Source organism: Poromitra crassiceps (assembly GCF_964638095.1).
Source record: "Poromitra crassiceps genome assembly, chromosome: 14".
Taxonomy (NCBI): Eukaryota; Metazoa; Chordata; class Actinopteri; order Beryciformes; family Melamphaidae; genus Poromitra; species Poromitra crassiceps.
The window spans coordinates 13,856,370-13,868,869 of NC_139633.1; the positions used below are offsets into that span (position 1 = coordinate 13,856,370).

Consider the following 12,500-nt stretch of genomic DNA (forward strand, 5'->3'; position numbering starts at 1 on the left):
TCGTTGACATTACTCACATTGGGTTGAAAACAGGAAAGAACGTGTAGAAGTTTCTTCTTTGTCTCAACATTTTCACAACAACACAACGGACTTCCGCTTATCCTCTCCTCCTCCTCCCTGCTCTACCGCTTCTCTGAACTGATAGAGATGGTCGATGCCATCGTCCATCGTGCATATCCTAATGAGCATAATGTAAACACCCTGTTTGAGTTTGAATTTAATCCAGGCTTACAATGCACATAAACCCAACAGCAGCAAATTCAAACTAAGCTCGCTAAATGACATTTATATTCTACCCTATACAGTCTCTACTCTCTAATCGAAGTATTGGGACACTTGTTTATTAAGGTAATTTTGTTTTTAACATGGTTTAATATAATCTGACGCTGCCTGGGGATCTCATGATCTGGTGTGAATCCAGCTGTCTTGCAAGGTTAAGTTTAATATGGAAACCCAATCAAAATCAACAGCTCACAGCCAGTTTTCTCTTCCCATATTTGGTCTTCTGCTTATTAAGTTATAGATGAGTCAAAAAGAAAGACCTTTCGGCTTCTGGCCTAATACTTGTACCATATTGTATATGTGTGTGTGTGTGTCTACAGTGTTCATCTCTTGACTTTCTGAGTCCTTCTACCTTGGAAGAAGAGGAGATACTTGGTGGCACACTGTCTTCATGTCCCTCAGGTGAGTGAGTGTGTGTAAGAGAGAGAGAAGAGAGAGAGTTTGTTTCACTCAACATTTCAGATCTGCTGTAAATGCTCACAGTCTGCTCATCAACTTTCATTCCCTTGTTGGATGTCTTCATTTGAAGAGCTAAGTTGGGGACATGACGTCTCCTTGTCTCACGCCAAATTGTTGTCTTGGTCCATCCCGGGGAATATGCGTTAACCTGGACACGAGCTACAGGTGCTTGATAAAGAGACGTAATGGCGTAGTAGAATTTCCCATTGACCACCGGCGCGTTTAACAGCCTATATTGAAGAAGATCTCTATTTATCCAATCAAACGCCTTCTGGAAGTCAATAAAACAAGCATAAGTAGACATTTTTTCCTTATTTCTTGCACGTACAACAGAGGCGACTGCATGAATATGATCAATACAGTCTCTAGTTTTTCTAAAACCGTTTTGCTCATCCACAAGTGCACCTGTCCTCTCAAGATGGTCAGTAAGTCTACAATTTAACAATGAGGAGTACAGTTTAGTTTACAGTTAATAAGGTAAGTAATAAGGTAGTTAAAACGGTAATTTGGGATCATTTTTCGGAATGGGGAGAATAACGCTTGCTGTAAAAGAGGGAATATAAAGCATTGGGATGATGTCACAGCAGAATCTTATGTTTTGCCGAGGTCCCCAGCTTTGGGTTTTGGCTAATTGATGAACCATAGGGGAGCACTAGAGGCCTAAGGTGTGAGTTACACACACACACACACACACACACACACACACACTCACGCACGCACGCACGCACGCACGCACGCACGCACGACACACACACACACACACACACACACACACACACACACACACACACACACACACACACACACACACACACACAGCATCTTTGGTGTACCTTACTGTTGAGGAGTAGAGACAGGACATTGTGTTGTGTTGACAGCGCTGGCAGCTCAGACACACACTGGTCGTGCTGTGATGGACGACAAGGTTAAGGAGACAGTGTCGTTTCTGTCCAGCGGGTATTTCCTGTTGAGTTAATTTGACATCCTGTGAGGGATTCATGCTTGTGCTTTGCAACAAACTGCGCCCAGCAGATGCCAGGAGCTTTCTTCCCTTATAGACGGTCTTCCTTATTCACCAGCTCTCATCGCTCTTCACCTTCCCTCTGTCTGCCTTTTATTATAATCCCTCTCTTCCTCTCTTCCGCTCTCTGTTTCTCTCCATCTCCACCCCTACCTCCCCCTCTCCCTGCCTCTTTCTCTACTCTCTCTCTCTCTCTCTCTCTCTCTCTCTCTCTCTGTAGGCCATCAGGCTGAAGGAGGGATGGAGCAGAGAGCCGCAGACTCCTCCCTCTCTCCGAACAGTCAACCAATCGCATCCTCCACGATTTTGACGGACAGCCTCGACTCCCCGGAGAACTCCGTTAAGTGCAGGGCAGACCCAGGCAGGGAACTGGAGGGGAGGGGCGGTTTCCACGGAAGCCCGTTGACTGACGAGGAGAGCAGTGAAAGAGATGGAGGCAAGGCGGAAGGAGGAGTAGAACACATCGGCACAGTAGGGGGGACTGGACGACACCCCCCTGCTACTGGAGAATTGGAGCGATCCAAACCCGCAGAGCTGCAGCGAGGAGAGCCGACACAGGAAGAGGAGGTAATACAGGAAGAAGAGCGGAGGGAGGTGGAGGAGGCAGCAGAGGCTCTGCAGATGGAGGAGGGAGAAGAAGGAGAGGAGGAGAAGCAGGAGAAGAGAGACTCTCCTGATTGTCTGAAGGCTCTCCCAGAGGAGATACTGCTCAGTGAGGCAGAGGTGGAGGTACAGCAGCTACACTGGGAGGACCACCAGCACCGGGGGGCCCTAGTTGAGGAGCAGCATGAGGAGACCCAGCTTCGCCCGGAAATCCAGGTAGAGAGATCAGACTTTAGTAAATATCCTTTCAAATTGGTCCCATGTATATTGGCTACTACATTTAACTGCCTTGAAAGTTTGAAGTAAAACAAATGAAAAGAAATGTAGAAAATCCATATTTTACATTAAACTATTTAAAGTTGTGGTCTGTGAGTTTGCTTGTTGTTTGGTTTTCCTTGGGAAGGGTGGTGATATGCAGTCCTTGGCTTGCTGTGGTGTTTTTTGCACTGATCAGTTGTCAGACAGTGTCATGTGACGTCTTCTTCCTTGGATTTTCTGTTGAGGGAAAGTTCATTCCAGGAAATGACATAGCCATCACCGGCTGTTTAGAAGAGTCAATGTTCAAGCTTTCATGAACTGGGAACAGGTTAAATCACTATTGTGCTATATCAAGCTGCAATAGGGTGGAGTGTATGACTGTGTAATGGTATGTCATTTCCATTACGTCTGCAGGAGAGTGTAGAAAGCCGACTGCATCAGGGAGCCCACCTGCCTCAGGAGACTCATCTAGAGCAGCAAGAGGAGGAGGAAGAGGAGGAGTATGGAGTAGAGAGAGTTGACATCAGAGGAGCTGCCTCACTGGACGACCTGGCTAAACTCATCACTGTACAGGAGGTGTGTACATGCTTGTGTTACTGTGTGGGGCTAAACTCATCACTGTACAGTAGGTGTGTGTGAGGAAGGGAGGGGGATTTGGATTTGAATTTGTTTGGTGTGTATAGTGTGTTTACTTATGGAAATATGTATTAACACAGTGATTCCCAACCTTGGGGTCGCGACCCCAAGCCTGGAATTCAAATGGGGTCAGCTGATTTATTTATTTATTTTATATATATATTTTTTTACACCACACACAATTTAAGACCATCGAAGAGGATTGGAATCAGGGTTCTGAGAATAATGTCAGAATTCTGAAAATAAAGTTAGAATTCTGAGTTTAATGTCAGAATTCTGGGCGGGGGAAAACGGAGAAAAAAGTCAGAAGACTTCTGAGATTAAAGTCAGAATTGAGTTTAACATCAGAATTTTGAGAAACAAATTCAGAATTCTGAGATTAAAGTCAGAATTCTGAGATTCATGTCGGAATTGTGTGACATCGTTGATGATGTCACTGATGATATTACCGATGTACCGAAATTTGAATCTCTGGGGTCCCTAGATTTTTGTGATGTCAAAGTGGGGTCACAAACCAAAAAAGGTTGGGAACCCCTGCGTTAGCATATGTGTGAGTCCATAATGAATATGTGCAGAGCTGCGTGTGTCCATCTGCATATGATGTTTTTTCCCCTTACTTTCATCCTGACTGACTAAATAACCTTTGCACTGTTTTTGAGTATTCTGAAAACTCTATAACCAAAAATGCATTCACTGTTAAACATTAAGCCTTAATTAGCAATTGGATGACTATTTTAAGGTTTATGCCCATCTGTGCCTCTCTATCAAGGCCCATGGGGCCCTGAGCTGATACTGGGCAGCAACAGGGATGATGGCATTACGTAGCTATTATCTTGAAACCCAGACTTTGAGTTTGTTTTGTGGATATATGGAAGCCAATTTGACATTGAACTCATCTCAAAAGAGAGAATCGGAGGAGAACTGCAGAGAAGAATATACTGCCATGCTGTGTATTGCAAAATGTATCATCTCCTTACAGTGTTGTTATTACTATTATTTAAGTAAAACTTCAAATAAACGCCCGGGTGTTTATTTGAAGTTTTACGGTACATTTATTTCACTTTGGTGTCAGGCTATACGAGTTTTAGACCTTGCAGTTATTATTTATGACTGACTTGGCTATAACTTCAAGCTCTGGGTACTGCCTATTGTCAGAGTTATCTCTCTGAGAGGAGAGAGAGAGAGAGAGAGAGAGAGAGAGAGAGAGAGAGAGAGAGAGAGAGAGAGAGAGAGAGAGAGAGAGCATATGAGAGGGAGGGAGGGAGAGAGAGAGAGAAGCAGATACATAGAGCAGAGGCAGAAAGAAACAGAGACAGTAAATGGTAGCCAAGGGAGTGGCCTGCGTTGACCAAATACAGAATCTAGTGCAGAGAGAGATATTTTATAACATGTTGTAGCAGTGGTACTTTGAACTTGGGCATAAATTGGGTTTTGGTTCCTGTTCTGGATCTAGTGAAGGTGCAGAAGTGAATTTTTTTTTTTTTTGGAAGATTGACACCTGATTGAATGTAGATGAAACACTGTCAGATTTTTCTTGTAAATTTACATTAAATTCTATCAAGTAAAATGGAATGAATGTCCGTAGCACTCATAGCATTTAGCTCATGATATAAACTGTTCTTTGATAGATCAAAGAGAACTTGTGAGAACCAATGTTAACTGGATTATGACATCATGAACTCTTTATATAGGTCGATGGTTGTGACCTGTCTCATGAAAGATATGTGTAGTGTATGTGTATGTCGTCTAGGGGGCGCTGCATGCACATGATAGGACTTTAAGATGAAATGACCAGTGAAGTCATCTTTCTCGTCTTCTCTCATCTACCCTACCCTCTTTTTCCTTTTCTTCTCCTTTTCTTGCTCATTCTCTACCAAAAAGTGATTTGAGGTGTTGTTGACTTGTCGACCCAATGTTTTGGTCCGAGTTAAATGTTATGCGGTTTCTCCTGTTTCTAAATATATCTGAACCGTTTGGTTTGACCAAGTAAAACTATTTTTTATAAGCATTTTACGAAATGTCTATGGGAAAATAAATGGCAGATGAAAATCTCTGGTACAGTGCTGAAGCAGGAAATAGGCGGTCACTTTGCCTCTATATTCATGTTGCTATCGTTTTATTTTGATGCTATTATTATTATAATGGTACTTAATGTCGTTCAGCTTGGTGAGTGATTGCCTAGGCATTGAATGAGAGTCAATATTATGTTGGAGGGAGCATTGATAGTGTGGTACAGAGTTCAGCAGCACTGAACTCTGTGTGCTAGTGATATAGTGACCCCTGCAGGACATAAAGTCTTTTAAATGCTGTGGACAACATATAGTAGGATCTGGGTGTGAGAGAGGGGGGATTGGTATGGTCGTATTTGTCATTATGCATTGTCAGCTTTGTATGTAAAGGTGAATAGATTGTATTCACTGCTCTATGGACGTCAAGCTGAGCTACTGTGAAATCTGTGTTTTGTGTGTGTGTGTGTGTGTGTGTGTGTGTGTGTGTGTGTGTGTGTGTGTGTGTGTGTGTGTGTGTGTGCGTGTGTGCGTGTGTGTGTGTGTGTGTGTGTGGGTGTGTGTGCGTGCGTGCGTGTGCTTCCTAACATCCAGATGTCTCCTGCCTCTGGCCTGGTCTCCATACTGAAGAAACGGACTGTGCGTGTAGAAAATGTTTGTGTGTCTGAGAGCAGGCCAGAGCTCCAAGCCGACAACCCTCCTGCCAAGAGACGCGTCCGCTTCAAAGTCCCTGACGATGGCTATGAGCATGGTGTGTGTGCCCACATGTTTCAAAGAGATAGGATATCTCTCAATCAAAAAGACGGCATCAGTGAATATTCCCCCTCTAGTGGCCTAAAGGTTACACTGATGATGTTAATTTTGAGATGACAAAATGATATGATGATAATCTACACAACAGCCACACAGACCTATTATGTGCAACATTGCTGAAGTAGTCAAAGAAGTCTAGCTACTTCCATTCAATAATTGCAATCTACTGGTCTGGTCTGGTTTGTCATGTTCTCTCCCTTTCTCTCTCTCTCCCTCCGTCTCTCTAGATGTCGGGGGTGGGGACTCCTGCCTGCTCCTCTTCCTGCTTTGTCTCGTCACCGTGGTGATCAGCGTGGGAGGCACCGCCCTTTACTGCGCTCTGGGCGACACCCACTCCTCGGTGTGTCAGGACTTCTCTCGAAACGCCGACTTCTACATCACGCAGATGCAGCGCGGGATAGCTCAGATACAGCACTGGTTCAGCCCGCGGTCGTAGCGGGATAGCTCAGATACAGCACTGGTTCAGGCCGCGGTCGTAGCGGGATAGCTCAGATACAGCACTGGTTCAGGCCGCGGTCGTAGCGCTGACGCCAGGAGGATTTGTTTCGATGTCGCCCGAGCCGACGGCCCGGCTGTTCATCTGGAAGACTTCTGCCACTGAAATGCTACTGCTGATCCCCCAAAGTTCCTGCTGCTTCCTGGTAGAACCTTCTCTGAGCTAATGGTACCTGGCAGCAAAATACAATTCCAGCCACTAAAGCAGAGCTACTTAATTGGCTGTAAGATTATTTCCTTTGCATTTGTAAGTCTTTCATCATTTTTGAACTCTTTTATTACTGTTCCTGGGCTAGTTGAAACTAAAAGTCAGGCGTTGGTCCATGCGTCCCTCAGATCTCCTGCTCCAATATTGATATGTAGAAGTGAAGAGAGAGGAGGAGAACAAAGGAAGAGGAACAGCACAATACCGGTTATTGTGTGAGAGAAAATCAGCTGTAATGGACCTGCTACAGTGGTGGATAGCACTCTACCGAACACTGGCTCATACAGACTCTTGTGGAGTGGAGTGGAATTGACCTGCGCCCAACCCAACCACTGACCACCACGAGACATATCTAGGCTTATAAATTGTCATGATGTTTTAATGTCCCATAAACATACTGTAGCTGAGCGCTGACTCCGCGCGCACACACACACTCGCAGCCAATGAAAGTATTTCCGTTTCCAAGGTCACTGGCTGATTTCGACTCGACCATGATGGCTGTCACTGGCCCGTGGCCCTGCTGGACCCCAAGCCTCTACGCTGTCACTAAAGGACATAACTGACCAATTAAGAGTTGTCAGCTGCCCAGTCAGCAAACCAACAAACTGCAGCCCACAGAGCTCTCAAATTATATATGATGTATATAGTTATTTAATTAAGTGGATTCCACAGAGTTGTTCTCATGGAGACTCCACACACACACACACACACACACACACACCGCACAAATGGAAAGTAGCCCAGTGGTCATTTTAAAGACTGCTGCAACCGCTCGTGTTGCATTTTTATCGTTGACATTTTTTAATCCTAACTGAAATTTTGGAATGAACAAATCCTTTCTGTGGCGTCGTGCCACTCGGAATGAAATCATCACGTCTTAATCATGTCTTAAATCCTCTTAATTGATTAACGAATGAAGTTTTGGGGGGTTTTGTGTTTGACTTGGCTTTGGGTTATCTGTGTGGCCATTTATAGAGTGGCAGAAAAACATGGGGTGGGTTATTTTGCAATTGACAGTTGCAAAATTTGCAGTGTCATGTGACGTTTGTACCACAGGGATTTTTTTTTAAATTGTGAACAACTTGATCTTGTATCATCACCATGCTGATGCTATGCTGTCATGTTCCGCATTGCTATTATGGTGGACAGCTGCTGAAAATCTCTATATCAGCTGTTTTAGTATGTTTTTTGATGTAACAACTTTTCCCCCCTGTACACATTTGACATGAGTGCCCTGTTGCTGCCCCTTCTCTATAACTACCAGTCATGCATTGGCCATGGGTTGTCGAGCTAACATTGCTGCCACTGGGAACTACAAAGTCAAACACTCTGTCTGTCTATGGGTCTCGTTGAGCCTAGCTGGATTTAGCACTGCTGTGTGTATCAGTGAGATATATGCAACACGGACAGGGACACATTGCACCTCTGTATATATTGTCAAAGAATGTTTAACGTCTTGCACATAAGATTGGTACGACAGTGATTATGCATTCTGTTTTGTGAGATTTTGTAATATTTCTATTATAAGCATTGTTCTGTCAGCTTGAGACTTAACACACGATTTAAATTATTTGATGAGAAAGGAGAACTAGAGGAGTTTGTATTTAACATATTGGGGACATACGTGTCTTTATAGTAACTAAATATTTGAATTTTCCAAATAGGAATCAATGAATGAGAATTGTACAATCGATCAATAATAGTCCATAATTTACTACAAATTATGTAAGAATTTACTATAAGGACAGGTTATTGGAATTTGAAGCTTTGTGTCAGTCCAGGTCTGAGTGTCTTCTGTTGGTCAGTCTGGGCACCATTCTCACTGTGTGACGGTCATGGAGTCGGTGTCACAGATAAGTCTATAAGTCCTATAACCAATTTTTCAGACATTTTCTCTTGTGACCCTTTTCAAAACAATTCATTCAGAACCCAAAATGATTTTGCTAAGACTTGACCATTCCGAGGGAGTCTAAACATTCAAACAAACATTGTTTCATTCAAACAACATTCACTTTTTTTTTTATAAGGCCTTTAACCTGCTTATCTCCACTGAATTTCCCAAATTTGAGTCGTGGGTTGAAAACGATCTAGGTAGGCTATAAAGTGTCCATTTGAAAAGCATTTTGGTCTGGAATGAGGACTCATCTTTGTCCATGAAACCAAACTGTTTATCATTCTTAGCCCCAGTGCTTTACCTACTTTTGATTGGTTTAAAACAGATTTTTCTATCGTCTTATTGGCTTTTTTTTTTTTTTTTTAAGTTGTGTTGTTTTATTTTTGATGTGTCTTGAATATAATGCCGGTTTTTGTGTCCTGCTAATTATTATTTTTTGTCTAACTCCATGCCATAAACGAAAAGTGCACTGGAAAAACCACACAGCGGTATCTCCAGAAGGTCAACTTTTTCAGCATCTGAAAAAGGTCAACATCTCTCATCTTCAAGTCTCTGATCTATGCATTCTGAAAATTATACAATAAGACAATATCTGTCACTTGTGGTTTCTCACTCTCAAAAAGGTGAAAACTGGCTGAAGATGCAAGGTTTTCCCAGGACTTTCTTGTTTTTATTTGCACATGTCTTCTGGCTGGTTCAGATGACGATCACTCAGAAAATCTCTCACGATATTAGATGATAGTAATTATTTATGTTATATTAATAGGGGTGTTGAGTATAAGTGGTTTAAAAGGGGAAAAAATAGGTGCATCTTGAATTGTATTTGTCTGCTGTTTTTGTTTTGGATTGCTTATGGTTGTCATCGTCATTGGATGTTGAACTATTAATCTGTCATATTGTCGTTCTTAAAGTGATCTGAAAGGGAATTGATTCATTCCTTTGGGAATTAAGTTTTCTGACCACCATCATCTTAGTCGTCATCATGGATTGTTTAATTAATTTTCCCTGATTAGTTCCAGAAGATGATTTCAAATTTGTTAATTTGTTCTACTGTGAATTGTTACATTGAACTATCATCATCATCGTCATCACCACCACCACCACCACCATCTTTGTCAAATTTTCATCTGTTTTCCTTCCTTTAATTTGAGAGATCATTTGAAGGAGAAATGAATGTGTTCTATAATGAATCAGCACTTAGTATTGTCATGATCATCATCTGATGTTATTTTCATTTATTTTCCTCCATTGGTTAACATTTGAAATGAATGATTTTTTTTTTATCACTTTGTACCACTATAAACAGCGACATCATAGGTTGTTTATGTATCCATGGTTTATGTTCACGTTGTTCTTAAAAGGTTATAATGGATAGATGAGTTCATTCTTTTGTTGAGAGCCACTCGTCCCTGTTGACATGTCTGTTGTTAAACCCGCAAAAAGAAAAGAAAGTTTGTTACCATATGTCTGCTTGTGAGCCTCCAGTCTGTTCTGGGACCTCTATATGGTTGGCGAGTAGATTTATATCGTTTTATGAACACTTATTAATGCTACAGTTCCTGATTAATTCATGTAGTTAGAAAGCATTTAGGTGTTAGTTAAGTATTCTGTGTGAACTCATCTAAAATGAGGACTATATGCCTTACAAAGCATTTAAAAATGAGATTGAAAGGCTAGCAATACTATCCCAACAGTACCTCAAGACTTTGAGTAAGAATAAGAATAAATGATTCCACTTTTTTGCTGGCGACCCACTGGAACCCCCACAAGGACCCCTGGGGGTCGGACACCTCTTTCAGAACCACTGTGCTAGAAAGGTAATTTGTGATTCTTGGGCAGTTGGGCTTGAACACACCCATAGAAAACAACTACATTGACATTTGACACATTTAACAAAGTCAACTGTAAAGTTTGCTCGGCCCTCTTGTCATGATGCCAGCTAACTAACTAAACAATCGAGCACATATCTCAACCACTAATTGTCACATTTTTCCTCTCACAACTGCTTTCTGCAACAACAAACCCACTTTGTGTCAAATGCACAAGATACTTGATTCTGATTGGGTTGGGGATTATCCTATATAGGTGTATATACTATATAGTATATACTGTAGGTGTGTTGTATTGGAAAGAGTATGGATTTACTTAGCCTACATGCTAATGTCAGTGCTAATGTTCATAATGCTCCTTTCTGAGGATCCTGCAAACTCCATCCACAATATACAGTACCTGCCTGTCACATTTCGCTATCAAAAAAAGTCCAGAAGTTGAATCCTTTATATGCATTTTGTGATAAAAGCATATAATTTGGTACACTTATAGCCAACAGCATTCCAAAAATAATTGGATATTGCCGCATCATGAATTTTGAAACAAAAGAATTGCCCAGAGAAGGAAGCTTCTGAGCAATTCTGAAGTTCCAAAGTTCTTTGAAGTCCTCATAAGAAATGTATGAGTTGACACCAAGATCATCATATCAGATTAGTCTATGCAGGTAGCCTACCACATAGGCTGCCAGTCTGTGGCTGCAAAAAAGTGTCAATTTTTGTTTCAAAATTCCTGATACCCCAATATCCAATTAATTTTGGAATGCCTTTGGCTGTAAGTGCACCAAATTATACGCTTTTATCACAAAACACACAATTGTTAAGTTATGCTTAACTGCCCTACTATATTCCTCAACTGGGTCATGAAACCAGCATGTGTAGCTAAGTGTATGGATGGATTAAGAGTTCAAACATCTATGGGTGAGTTACACATGGTATGCCATACTACACACTAATAGCAATAGCACAGCTGATAGTAACTTATATAAATAATATAATATATTATTATATATATTATTATATAATAAATAATACAAATTTACACACATGGCAAACTGTATTTTTCTCAGCATAAAACCTAGAACTTTGGAAAAGTGCATCACTGGTTATTTTGTTGTGGGCGGGTCTTGTCGCAGGATTCGACTATGACGTCATGACGCAACTGAAACGTCCAATGCGGATGTCAACACTGTTTGGTTCACGTGCGTGGAGGGAAAATCAACTATGGCACCGAAACTGGAGCGTTTTCGCAGTCCGGGGAAAGGAAACGGACTACGGGCGACAGCCAGGATCAGGAGAGGAGAGCTGGTGTACCGTGCCGAGCCGCTGGCCTGCTGTGTTTCCCATAAACTGGCCAGAGAAGTCTGCCACCAATGCTTCACACGGTAAGACAGCCAGCCTAGCATCCTTCAGACAAGCTGTCAAAACAACACAATTAGCTAACGCTACGACGTGCTAAGCTGCTGCTAATGTATTTATTCTGCATACCTTACCCGACCTTACCAGGCAAAAAGCGGCATCTAGCCAACTACATATCTCTCTCTCTCTCTCTCTCTCTCTCTCTCTCTCTCTCTCTCTCTCTCTCTCTCTCTTTCTTTCTTTCTTTCTTTCTAGTAGCTCGCATCTCTCTCAGTTGCAATTAGTTGCTGCTTAAAATGTAGGCTACATATGGGTGCAAGTTATTCAACTGGCCGCCAGATGGCACCATGTCTCTTCCACTGTCTCAGATCTGTGTGTGTTGAAAATGCAGATAGGCAGACACAGAGCTCTAAAATGCCTAAAATAAGGGATCTATATTCATTTATTTAGTTATTTATTTGTTTTGCATTCATTCATTTACAATTGAGAAAGTTGGGATTCAGATCCACTTCTTAGGTTCCAGTCTTTTCTTAAGCGTTGATTTCCACATGAAGGGAAATGTACAGTATTAGAGAGCAAGATCACGCATGATGTGTGAGCATGATGTGAGCATGATCCTCTTACTGCACAGATTGGGAGGATC

At 42.0% G+C, this 12,500-nt stretch overlaps 2 protein-coding genes across 2 annotated transcripts in view; both read left to right on the plus strand.

The window, feature by feature from the left end:
- Positions 1 to 7,013, plus strand: part of cnsta (consortin, connexin sorting protein a) — a gene marked incomplete at its 5' end in the record, with an annotated part of 18,765 nt that extends 11,752 nt beyond the window's left edge. Inside the window, 5 exons of the mRNA XM_083650620.1 lie at positions 2,080 to 2,329; positions 2,450 to 2,581; positions 3,038 to 3,199; positions 5,860 to 6,016; positions 6,306 to 7,013. Of these exons, the coding sequence (XP_083506746.1) occupies positions 2,080 to 2,329; positions 2,450 to 2,581; positions 3,038 to 3,199; positions 5,860 to 6,016; positions 6,306 to 6,514 (910 nt within the window). The 3' untranslated portion in view covers positions 6,515 to 7,013. The remainder of the gene's footprint in view (positions 1 to 2,079; positions 2,330 to 2,449; positions 2,582 to 3,037; positions 3,200 to 5,859; positions 6,017 to 6,305) is intronic.
- Positions 7,014 to 11,722: 4,709 nt separating this feature from the next.
- Positions 11,723 to 12,500, plus strand: part of smyd3 (SET and MYND domain containing 3) — a gene marked incomplete at its 5' end in the record, with an annotated part of 92,487 nt that continues 91,709 nt past the window's right edge. The window contains one exon of the mRNA XM_083651222.1: positions 11,723 to 11,883. Coding sequence (XP_083507348.1) covers positions 11,723 to 11,883 — 161 coding nt within the window. The remainder of the gene's footprint in view (positions 11,884 to 12,500) is intronic.